General features: G+C 38.9%; 1 protein-coding gene across 3 annotated transcripts in view; it reads right to left on the minus strand.

Moving 5' to 3' along the window:
• LIFR (LIF receptor subunit alpha) overlaps nt 1–13,351 on the minus strand; it is a 54,974-nt gene that overhangs the window by 31,420 nt on the left and 10,203 nt on the right. For all 3 annotated transcript variants that reach the window (XM_027714588.2, XM_039383777.1, XM_027714585.2), the window contains 2 exons: nt 850–1,004; nt 24–144 (listed from right to left, as the gene is read on the minus strand). In XM_027714588.2, the coding sequence (XP_027570389.1) occupies nt 24–144; nt 850–931 (203 nt within the window). In that variant the 5' untranslated portion in view covers nt 932–1,004. The remainder of the gene's footprint in view (nt 1–23; nt 145–849; nt 1,005–13,351) is intronic.

Below are 13,351 nucleotides of genomic sequence, written 5' to 3' on the forward strand. Positions count from 1 at the left end.
AACCAGGTATATGTGGGACTTACTTGGCAGCATAGCAAAAGTCAGTTTGTCCATGTTTTCTTCTAGGAGACACATCCCAAGTACAGATCATTTCGTGTAAATTGTGCGTTACACATTTCAAATTCTGGGGGTGCCCCAGAGAACCTGAAATCACAGAAGAAATACAGTCTCAAAACTGCAGGTCAAAAGTGAGCAACTGTAAAACTACTGCAATTGTTCACATCTGTAGCCTTTCTTTTTACAGTTTTATTGCATGCCTGTCTGGTCAGTATTCAAAAACTGTTGAACGATTTGTGTGTCTGATTAGAAAGCCACAGACTCTCAGCTTTCTAGAATTACCTAAGATCTGGGCTTGTACTCCTGTGCATAACACAGGCAGCTGTCTCCTTCCACAATATCCATTCCTTGCCTAGTCTAATAAGCAGGCTTTGGGCCAATGGCAAAACCTCAATCTTTGATGATAAATTTAATGAGTTTTTTGCTCTTCTCCACTGTTACACATGGAAGGCAATTAATGACAGAAGGGCAGTTAATGATAACATGTGAAATTATTGAAGACAGCCGGTGTATACAGCAAGAAGGTTTCAATGCAGGCATTTACATCAACTGCATATGCAGACTATCAGTTGCGTTATGGAGAATTTAACACCCAGTTTTGCACTGGTTTACAAGATGCTGATGGGTGCTGGAAAGAAGAGACCAGGCCTGGTATTATTTCCCCATGGTGTGGGGCCACAGAGGTGACAGTTTCTGAATATACATTTAGTAGGAAAGCAATGTAATTACAAGGCATCAGTACAGAAGCTCCAAAAAAAAAGTAATTAGTGAATTACACTGCCATGAACTCACCTATCTCTTGGCTATATACTAAGCTTCTTAGGCATAAAATAGCTAGTGCTAAAAGGCAGCGGAGGCTTGAATTCTTCCACATTCTTCTACTGTTTATTTTCAGAACAGCAGCTTTAAGCAGGAATAAACATCATCTTCCAACAAGCTGGTCAGTTCTAAAATTAAACACAAAAATAATAAAAAAACTCCGTATAAATTGTAGAGCTGGTACTCCACAAATGCCACATTTTGTTCCATCTACTTTTCTTCTTCAGTACTGTTCCCAGGCGTAGCAACTCCTTTTCCTTTGTCTGTCATGCAAACCTTTTCTCTATCCCAACAACTCCTTGATGCGTACATTTTCAGTAAGACATTTCAAACACAACCTCAAGAATCATAGACATGTAAAACTCAATGGTCCACAGGCATCATTCAGGACCATCTGATATCAGAACAGAACAGACATGGCACCCCCTGGAACAAGCCTCTTCAACTTAGATGAAATGTCACATTCACAAAGGATCTTGTACACCATGAATGGAAACATCCCCTGCTTCATTTATGCATTTAAGGGGACAGGATAGACCATCTGTTTTCTTCTTTCCTCTTCTCATTTTTCATATTGCTACTATTCAAACCTATGGGATGCCCGAGACATTGCAGAACCAGATCTGATCACCCAGGATCACTGGTTCGATCCAGTGTTAAATAATAATGCCTGGAGGAAAAATAATGGAAAAAAAAATATGAGCCATTTGTTTATCAAGAGATACTTGTTACTATAACTGACACCTCAAGGTAAAAAATTATCTAGAATATTATATTTAATGTGCTCTTTGAAGAAAAAGGGGTTTCATGTTTTATAAAGAGAAGTTCAACTCTTCAGTGGGACCCGGGGAACACTTTTAGTTCCACCCACATATCAACAACCATCAGTTTATGTTCTCAAAAAGAAAAACTGCAGGAAAGCTTATCCTAAAGCTTAGCCAATTCCTGGTGCATCATTTACCTGCTACCTGAAATCTCTGAAGACTTGAGCACCCTTTCAGAGACCACAACTCCCACGTAACAAGAGGCCTTCTCTCAGCAACCAACAGCAGGAGCTGGGCCATTTTCATGTTAGAACATGGTCAAGCCTGCCTGTCCTGGAGAGCAGTTTTGTTCCCATTTTGTCCAGGCTCCAAGGGTCCTGATGTTGTCTCTGAAATCTCTTCCAAAGCTAGATGTACATCATTGTCAAAATAACAGACTTTGCCTAAAAGCCTATGAAATTTTGAAAGAAAGCTCTATTCACTGAAGTCCCCTGTGCTACCAGGAGTATGCTTCCTCATCCCTGCAGTAAAACCATATATTTTAAATTAATTTTTTAAAGGAATCCTCCTGCAGGGGACAGCTGGGGATGCCTGAAATGTTCTTCTGTCCCTCACCAATTGGCACTGTGAGAGGAGAAACATATCAGAACTATGCCAAACAACCCAGAGCTGCTCACAAGGGGCCACTTCCCTTCTTTCTCTTGGTCTGCAATAACCAGGCTGAAGGCAAGTCCCAGGTACACAAGAGATGAGACATGGTAAAGACCACTGTTATGTCTGGAGGGAAGAAAAACACTTAAAAATTATTTTAATTTCACCATGTCCTCAAACCACCTGAAAACCTGACTAAAAACACACTAATGTAAGCTATACTTCCCCTAGATGCACTCAGTTCTTCTTTTATATATTTGTAATCTGTAATATCCATGCTGTGAAACTTGTTAAAAGCCAAAACAAGAGCAGAGGTTGACAAATCTATGTCCAGGCAAAGATGAATCAAGAATCCACCAGCACATAAAATATAATAATCTCTTTGCCTGAAGTCCCCTACCATATTTTGGTGTATCTCAGGGTCTTCATGTATTTGTCCATGTTATTAATGAGAAAATGGGATGTTACCTCCAGGTTTGAACCTTGCTCATAAAGCAATAACTTCATAAAAAATTTGAAGACCTCTCAGACAGACCTGGGAGTTACATGAATAAAAGGACTAATTTCTATTTGTGATACAAATGTAAATTTTATGTTTCTGAGGACTTCTTCAAAGACCATTTCTGGTTTCCAGAAAAGTCTAAAATTAAAATTTAAAGTTCTATATCACAATCACCTGACAATCCTCTATCAGCTGGCCTTCTGGCAGTCAAGGAAAGGATAAAAAAAGGAAAGCACGTATGCTACTTGAAGGAGAAAAAATTGCTCTGTGATGCTAACTGAATCCCAAGCCTGTAGCATTAATCTCAACCCTCTAAACACATTAACCTTGTAGGTTTATGCAAAACCTGTTCATTCAGCAACTATGTGTGTGTGTGTTTTAAGAAAATCTTCTGGTTTTTCGCACCTCCTTCAATACATGGAGTGGTCCTCCTACTGCAGAAGTTTTAAGAGTACCTCACAGCAGTGCATTACAAGATATCTGAGTCACACCAAGTTCTCCTAACTCAAGCGTAGTTTTAATTTCTGTTTCAGAGTCAGGCACAGAAGGGAACCTATGCACTCTTATGCAGGGCATGATGAGTGTCTTGTAAACCACAGTCTTTCGTAAGAAGTGTAGACTCCCTGGCTCTTGTTTTCTTACAAACATTTTATAACTTGTTGAAAAGTCGGCAAATAAAAGCCTCGTGTCACATAATTAAATGCCATTAGTCAGGAAAAAAGATCCCCATTTATAGGCTTGTTTTAATTATAAAGTTACAAAATAATTGAGTTACATTAAAAATAGGAAGTTCACTTTCTTTGAATGAAAGCTGCCTCCCATCAGTTCAAGTCTAAATCAAACAAGGCATGGAGGTTTTTCCTTAGCCTAAAAGACATGAGAAGTATATTATCCTCTAGGCAGATGTACTCTTAGGATGTTATTTAGGACAAGAGAGCTCAACATTGTCAGAGGAAGGCAAAATCTTGACCGTGGCTGGCTGGAGCTCAACAGGAGCAGTTACTACTAAGCACAAATGTCTTTACACTGCAAGTCTTTATTTTTAAAAAATGGTACCAAGGGGGTTAGCCAATTGTCTCCACCAGACTAAATTGCAACTAAACCACCTTTAACAGTTGTTCATCTTAAATAATACCAGCAACAGCACATCCCATAACAATCTAATTTCCTTGGGCAACATATTCGTGTCACTTTACTGGCACTATCATCAGTGTTCCAAATGTGCTCCACAACTATCTCTTGCTCCATTTTAAGCACATTACTTTGTCTTATCTCCAGCAAAGAACAGTTTAACCTCTGCCTTGCAGAAACGTCTTATAGAATAGATGACTGATATCAGATCTCTAATATCTCCCTTAAAAACTCCAATTTTTTTTTATTTTTTTATTTATTTTTTTTTACCATTTCCCAGTCTCAGTTTCTATATTTCTGATCATTCCTAGAACAAATATTCCCCTGTGAATCAAACCTGCTGTATCCACAGCCTTGAAATATCTCTGCCCCGAGGCCTGAGCATTATCAAGCACAATGAAGGAACTTTTCTATGGCAAACCTATGTGTAGTATGTGTTTACACAGTTCATGCCATGTTTGCTTTCTCCCAACATTCAGACCTTGTTGACTTGATTTCAGTGTGTGATCCAGCCTGGGATACTGTATAAAGCTGCCACATAGTTGTTTATTTAGTACTTCAGACTAGCAGTCACAAGTATTGAGGCCATGTTGCTGAGAACACAGCTGCGTTGGGCAGGGCACGTCTCTCCAGGATGAAGGACCACCGCCTCCCTAAGATCTTGCTTTATGGTGAACTTGCCACTGGCTGCCGCAAGAGAAGAGCCCTGAAGAAAAGATACAAGGACTCCCTGAAACAACATCTCAGCCTTGGCCATATTGATCAACATAACTGGTCTACTCTGGCCTCCAATCGGGAGGCCTGGAGACACACCATCTATAACGCTGCCGATGCTTTTGAGAACGCACGCAGGATCACCCTTGAGGAGAAAAGACAATGCAGAAAGAACCGTGTCTTGCAGAAGATACCATCTAAGGAGTCTTTCTGCTGTGCCTTTTGCAATCAGATATGTCTGTCTCGTATTGGCCTCATAAGCCACCAGTGTGCCTGTAATAAATGTGGATAGAGCCTTCCCAAATCTTTGTTTGCAAAGCCTAGCCGTGAATGAATGAATAAAAGAAAAAGTACTTCAGACTCCAATCTCATCCTCAATTGGACTGCAAACGTCCTGACTTAGCGTGAGTGTATCTGCACAGCAAATTCATCTCAATGGCCTTGCCTGAAATGGTCTTTCACTTTTGAAATTTTCAAATAAGGAAAGAGCCTCCCATAAAACCTATGCTAAGGAACAACACCACGTGTGTCTGCAAAAAGTATTCACATGCAAATTCATGCCATACTGACAGAAAAGGCTTGACAGTCTTCAGTATATAACTGCTCATACTTGAGAGAATCTACTAAAAACAGGATTCCATAATAACTGTTGGAAGCTATAGTACATGGGGATGTCATGACTTCTGCACAGAGCTTTATGGAACTACCCTTGTGCCTGAGGTCAGAAAGAAGAAATTTTAAATTCCCTTTTATGCAGGTAAGGTAACAAAGGAACAATTAGATTCACACTCCTATTCATTGAAGCCAACAGTTGATGGCTGATAGTTAAAACAGCTCAATACCCACCATGGACTTTTAAATTACTTTTAAAGATGTTTTGATGCAGACAGTGCATCTACTGGTGATCAGATAGATAAGAGAGGAAACAGTACTCCAAGACAATAATGTGTGCCTAGGAAAATATCTGTGGACAGCTTTGCTTCAAAATCTTGTCAGCTGTAAAGAAGGTTAAAGATTCTGTGACCTCCTGAGAAAAGGGGAGCATTTAAGCCATTACCAGGCCCCTTTAGACTTAACCTCTTAAAGGGAAAACCAGAAAATAACTGGTATGTCTCCTACTGACCGCGCTTCTTATTATATATTTCTTGGTTTAACTGATTCTGAGTATCTTCTTTTTTAAAAGCATAGCTGACCAAATGCTCAATTCTCTTCAAAGGGGAAAAAAAGGTGGTTTTTTAGTCAGTTGCAACAGATTAGTTCTCTAAGCACAAAAGTTCTCCAAAGCTTTGTTCTACTATTGAGTTTTCTGGTCTCTGAGTGTATTTCATTGTTAAGTGCTTGGAAACCACTCTGAAAACAAACAAACAAAAGAGCTAAAAAAAAAAAAAAAAAAAAAAAAAAAAAAATAAACTTTCTGGCCTTCTTTCTGCCTGCAGTCTGATCTGACAGTCACAAGCCTCCAGATCTGTTTTTTAAAAATGTCTACGAATTGAGGATTAGTTGCCGTAGTTTTCATAGAACTGTTTGTGCTCCACAAGCAGACACTAGAAAAGAAATTATTAAAAAGTCACCTTATACAAAAGTTTTAGGGAACCTGTAAGTGGAGAATAGTATTCAAAATCAGTAAAAATATATGTATTAAAGATAATAGGAGAGATCTGCTTGTCCATAAATTTTCTCAAGTTGCAATTTTTTTTCTCCATAATTAAAGGTATCATCACAATAATTTGCCACCAAGCGGAACATTAAAAGGTCTCAAGGAAAATTACATAGCACAACACCAAAATGTTGTAGAGATTGATGAGAGGCTGCATTTTTGCCAATATTGAGCAGCCATAATCCCAAATAATCAAGCAGAAATGCAGGTGCTAAGTCTATGCCTAGATCAAACCTTATTGCTAGAAGAAAAATTACTCTGTTTAGCAGGTGGAGAAAGCTCATTTTACTTGTGCCTGCCCAAAGATACTAATTCAACATTCAAAGTGAAAGAAAACACACTTACATGCAGATAAAAATGCATATATCAAATTACACATCCTACTTTTGCCAACAGAAAGCTTCCAAAAAAAAAATTCCCCTATCTGAAAAACCATGCCAGAAATACACATTTCTGGGAAACCAAGCAAACTGCCAATACAGCTGACAGTAAAGGCAACGGACACAGAAACAGAAGATGAACTGGTTTCCTTTAGAACAGCTCTGCTGATCCCACAGCCTTCATTCTTTGACTTTAAAGCTATCTGAGTAATAAAAAAAATGAAAGTAGAATTAATAAGATTTATTTGAGGGAGCTTGGCTGTTTTTCAACAGAGTACATTCTTCCACATCCTTTAAAAAAATTCCGAAGTTGAGACAAAAATCTTCAGTAATCTAAATGCAGGCTTTCCCTCTCTGTTTTATAACATGGCACCATTCCGCTTTATAAAAGATTCACAGGACATGAATCACTAAAACTCGTTTATAAATGAAAACTGAATCCCATTTGGGAATCTGGCTTTCCCCAGTTCTGAGGAATTAATGTAAGAATCTGCTATTTCTCTATCTAAAAGCTGATAAAATAATTCAAATTGCCTATCTGCATGCTCTCCCCTAATCTGCAGCGGAAGAAAGGAAACAAAGACAGGGTGTTAATATATTATTCAGTAAATGTGCAGGAGTACACAAGGCCAAATTTTCAGTCCTACGAGACATTTGTTTTGCCGGGTTTTTTTCCCGTCAAGCACAAGGAGAAAAATTCCCTCCTCACTGCTTCCTCTAGCTGCCAAACAGCAGCATCACCTCTGAGATACTGGGAAGTCACTGCAGTTATCTTGCAGCCACCTCAGCCTGCCTCTGCTCTGCAAGGTGAAGTGAGAAGTCGTGACACAACACACAGTGTAAGGATTAACACTTCAACAATGCATTTTCCTGGTCACAAGCACCATCTACAGAGGCAAGTCTTTTGGCAAGAAATTTTACCAATAAGAGTAAAGGTGCACCCCAGATGCAGTAAGTGTTTCAACTTTCTCAGGTTCTAAGGCCAACTTGCAGCTGTCCTTGCAGCTGTCCTTGCTTTCCAGTAATTTCAGTTCTTCCATTTTTTCCCTGATCCCAGGACAGTTAGACACTGGAAATACAAATAAGCAAGCTGCAGACTGGGAGAGCTGTTGGCTGCTTCCAGGTAGCAATCAGCATGAGAAGCACCCTCACCTGGCTAGGAGATGAGACAACAAATCCATGAATAAGTGCCACAACTCAAGGATGATTCTGTGAAAGCATTTAGCACCAGCTGGACAGCACAACATCAACACACACACAGAAACTGGGACCTTAGGACCTACCTTTTCAAAGAAAGGAAAATATGTAGCAGAAGCAGATACCACATAGTTTAATCACAGCCATGGATAAAATTTCGTGAAGGATTTGGAAAGTACAGTGAAAGACTCCTTCAGGTTACTCCCATAAACCAAAAATCTCACCAAACAAAAACAAGACTGAGACCACTAGGAAGAATATCCCTGCTGGAACAGATGATCTGGAGAGAAAAAACCAGTGATACTCAAGAGGTGGAGCAGTCAGGCAGACCAGGGGACTGAAAGGGCAGAACAAGCAAAGAGACACTCTAGGAACTGAAGGTTTATTTTTACCATAACTAAAAGGTAACTTAGCAGATGACATTTTTTTGTCTTTTTCAAGCAAAAGCCACATTTTTCACACTTTGCCTTGTGGTCTCACTAAATTATGCCTGTCTCCAATTAAACCATATGTTAATTTAGAAACCCTTAGTCCTACCAGAGTAACTGTTTCACACACTGTTCAGCATATCCCACGAAGAGTGGTCTCCAAGTCAGATGTTGCATGATCTCCTAGTGTGAGATTTTCAGAAGAACAAAGGCACTTTCAAAGGAAAACTGTGTGTCTAACTCCCAAGTCTGGAAGTCCTTGCCATATCAATTAGCCATCAAGCACATAGTTAAATACATGCATATCCATCACTACTAAGAACACAAGCACTGCTCTCCAGATGGTAACAACAAAAAAAACAAACTCTTCTGAGAAACACAGTGAACCCGAATACTACCAAAAATAGACTAAATATGTTTTGGGATATCTGCAAGCCTGTTCATGATTTATTGTTATTACATATTAGGCCAATGTTATTATAGATTACCCCTAAGGCTTATTAGAGATCAGAGAAGGCACGCTAGAGAGGTCTGGATTTCAGTTCAGTAAAGGTTGACTTCACTCTGCAGCCATTTCCTCAGCACGGTTTCTCCATCCAGCCGCAGGGTTTCACCAAGCTTGTTAGGACACGGTATGCTGAGACCTCATCTCCTCATCCTGAGTGAACTGAACCTAAGCAGCGTGTCCAAAGGTTATTGCAGGGGTAAAAGGGACAGAAAACACATGATCAGATAAGTCCAACTTCCTTAGGAAGTCAGCTCAAATTAACAAGCACAGATTCTTCTCCCATCGAAGTGCAGATGGAAACCACCTAATCATCTCAACAAAGAACAAAGCAAAGGGTGAAGGTTAGGGGACACTGCTGGCCAAAAGAAAACTTTTGATCTCCTAGGCTATTGTGTTGTGCAGAATAAGGAAACGGCTCAGAGTCATTTACACACTCGTGTTTTAACCCATTCAAAAAATTTTCTTGATACTTGCTACAACTGACAAACTAATATTGCTTGGAGGTGAAGGATGTATTTGTGTAAATCTGATACAGCTACACATATTTCCTGATATGCTTGAATTTGGTGACCTCATGGTCGACACATTTCCTTGAATTCTTGTGCTCTGCAACACAGCATGGAATAAGCACAGTGAGCAAAGGCACACAAGTCTGACTTTGCATACATAAAAAATGCCTCTTATCATGACTGTGATGGCTACCCACTCTGCCTTTTTAGTACTTAATACAGGTGCAGAGCATAGAAACAAATGCATCCACATTTTTTTGCAGTATATAAACCAAGAATCCAAAGAAAACCCACAGAGAATGTTTCCCACTTCTCCAGTGCTTACTGCATTTTACCGACACAGAACTGAAGCAAAACTCAAAACCAATTATTCCAAAGCACATTTCAGTTTTGGGAGGGGGTGTACTGTTAGCCTCTAGGTAGTTCTCAAGACAGCAAGTCTTCAGAGGAAAATGTCATTTGCCCACAATGTCAACCGCGCTTTATTCCATATGAGGTTCAAGGGCCAGACCATATCACTCAGATTTTACAAAGAGGACTGCACAATAAAATTGCTGTTCCTTATCAGTCATGTTATCTGCATAACTCTGTCCCTGCCAGTTCTTTTCAGCTTATACATCCTTATGAACTAATAAAACATTACATACATTGACCTAATTAACGAAAGAATTTATTTTCCTTAATCTGGCAATGTCCAAAAACTTATTTTGGACTATATGACCTTTAATCTTCTTTCCATCACAGGAAAAGCCTAATTAGTTTTATAAGAGAACACTGATAGTTATTGAAGTAATTCCAAGTGCGATTTTTTTAAACAACTGGCAATGACCCGAGGGCTGCAATCCTTCATTGTTTACAATGAAACCTGTGGTATTCAAATTATTTTTAAGGTACAATGAACCAAATCCAAAGAAAGTCTGGCTCCACGTGTACAAACAGCATATAAATAGACTGAATGCTGAAATGCGGCTTTCACACTAAATAATATATTGAGAAAAAGGAGCAATAGTTATGTGATATCCTTTTAGAGTGAATGCAAGGAATGAGAGTCACTTACGAGAAATAAATTGATTTCTTTTACTAATCAAGGAAATGGGCAATCCCTGAAACTACAGATCTATATTTTCTGATAAATTCCCATTGTAGTAATCTTTGTTGAGACTTTAAAAGCTCTCATGCCCTGCTGTATTTCCACTCTTAGTAAGTATGCGACATATCACATGACGACATACTGCAGAAATGTTATTATGTGTAGGCTACCCTTCCACTGGGGTGGGCAAATGCTTTACTCTCTGCTCCACTCCCAGGTGGCCCTGAATGCTGCTATTCCCCTCCCAAAGACAAAGAAGGAAGGTCTACAATATAATATGACATTATCAGAACAAGCCTGTCCATGTGTAATTAGATAGAAGTTGAACTTCTTTATTTCTTTTACAGGCTGTTTTAGTTGTACCTTACTCCCCTTGAGTTTTTCTCTTATGCATACACATGCATATCCTCCTTTTAAGGCATCAAAGTGTAGAAATTAATCTTAAGTACTCAGAATGCACAGTTGCTCATGGTACCAGTACCCCCTCATCCTCTAGCTGTTCACAGCCTTCACTGGAGCTATGGACCCAAAAGTCATGCAGGCACACCTAATTCAGCTGTCTGAAGCTAATATTACTCCTCCTTGTCCACTCTGCTCCTCTCACAGAGGTCCCCAGATCCCTGCAAAGGATTTATGGTGCACTTGTGTATCTTGTAGCAGCACAGCTAGCAACCCAGTATCTCAATATAAACTGATTCATTCATTTTATCCTTTCTACCCCTCTAATACACTCAGATGCTGCTAAAAACCACCGAATTTCATCTCAGTTTTAGTGTGCTCCTTGATGTTATCCCCTCTACAAACATGCCGCACTTCCTTAACCGTATTGCCCTAATCGAAATAAATAATTTACTGTAATGCCAAAGGCACAAGATGTAGTTGTTTTACAATTAAATTAACACCTGACTTTCCATGTCAAATAAATTAAGACTGATCATTCAGTTTAGGAAGAGCATTGCATAAAAAGAAAACATAAAGTTCAAATTTTCTTTTCAATTTCTGCTAAATTATTTCAAATAGGATTCAAACATAGACTGAGATCTCTCAGTTCCACTAAAAAAGAGATGCAAAGAACTTCCTAAGTATATTCAGAATAATCTAAATGAAAAGTTTACGTTTTGTCTGCTGGTGGAGTTATCTTATATTAGGAAGTTTCTTTATTTTCCTCAAAGCTCTTCAGGTGTTTCATGGAGGGTCTCAGAATGGACTGTTATAAAAGTACTCTGCTAGATCAAACTCTGAATCATTAAAATAATGCTCAGTGAAAGAAACAAAGCAATGAAGATATGAACATTTTAAAATAATATGCAAGATGGTTAGGACCCATAATTTTTATTGCTGTAAAATAAAGCAATGTTTTGCTGTCTCTTTTAGAGCTTAGGAAGGGCAGTAAATCGAGTACCTGTGTATAATCCACCAGCAAGTGCTTAGACAGCAGCGTCTGCTGCACCCCATTTAAAACTGAAAGCAGCTCATACAAAATTGAGACTGCTACTAATAGAACATAGAGTGATTCAGTTCCACAAGTCTCTCCTGAGGTGATTCACACTTCGAATGAGAAAACAAAACAGAAATTTTCAGGGTCACATCTCACATCACTTTCACATGACCATCACTACAGCATCTGCAACTTGCATCTGCTCCTTCTCCCTCAATCCTCCCTTGAAAGCGAGATTCACCTCCTGAAGTTCTTTTTTTTTAGCTTCTGAAGGTTGACTATAAAAAAAGGCTGAGGAGAGGAAAAAACAACCTTGCATTTTACACACACAAGTCAGTCCAAGTTTTCTATCTTTGTTTAACAGGGTTCTTCCTTCCTGCTATTATTAGTAAATCTTACAGTTTACTTCTCTCAGCATTGAGCTGGCAGATAACGTACAAAAGAAGAAGGATTTCTTACTTATTAGCTTCTGACACCAATAAATTCTGTATACCTACACAGCAGAATGGAAAAATCTCCTCCTGTGGAAGGCTGTTCATCACATTTTTCATGCATTGTTGCCGATAAGTTTAACTTTTTTGTTTCACAACTCAGCAATGAAACAGCTATTGTTTCCAAAGTGCTGAGCAAGTCCAACTGTGGGAATGAGAGACGTGCAGCAATTCTCAATGGTCTCTCTGGTGGCTGCAGATTGAGGTGCCCAGACATGGGGAAGAGAACATGGGTGCAAGGGGAACCTGAAGAGAGCATCAACTGGAGAACTAACCTTTTGGTGTAAGTACATGAATGACATGTTCTGCTTCAGTTTATTTTTAGCTTCTATTCCAGTAGGAACAGAATTTCCTTAGGAAAAATTCTGCTCTTCATGCACCTAAAACAGGCCCATCCAGATACATGATACACGAGGCACAAGGCCAAGCACATTCTTACAAGTTTACCTGTCTAAATCCAGAGACCTGAAAAACCTTTAATGTAAATTTCATGGTATGAAACACCAACATCTTACTTTTTCTTTCTTTTATGAAAACCTCTTCTACAAAAGCTTGTGCCAATCTCACCATGAAGCAAGTCATTAGAACTCACATAGTATTATAAGAATAATACCACCTAAGACAACTTTGGAGAGTTCTATGCTTTCCCATTTCTGCAACTTTCCATACTAAAGTGCTACTCACTAAATCTGTACAAAGATCATATATGCAAAACATATTTAGGTAAAAATGCATATACCTCAGGGACATAAGTATTTGACTTTAAAACAATATATATGCAGGAAATATTTGCAAGCCACAGGAGAAGGGCTTAAAAAGATCAGAGATACATGTAAGTACTAGGAATGCAAGTAACAAGTATCCTTTTTTTTTTCCAAATAAGAGAATTAAAAAAACCCCCAACCAAACCAACTGACTATCATTAAAAATGGCAAAAAATTAATGCACATTATTTCAAAAGAAGAGATAGACTCAGGGCAATTATTACCAATACCTGCTAAACCGTTATTGAAGT

The sequence above is a fragment of the Pipra filicauda genome, unplaced genomic scaffold, assembly GCF_003945595.2.
Source record: "Pipra filicauda isolate LSUMZ 115617 unplaced genomic scaffold, ASM394559v2 scaffold325_size820570_pilon, whole genome shotgun sequence".
Classification (NCBI taxonomy): domain Eukaryota; kingdom Metazoa; phylum Chordata; class Aves; order Passeriformes; family Pipridae; genus Pipra; species Pipra filicauda.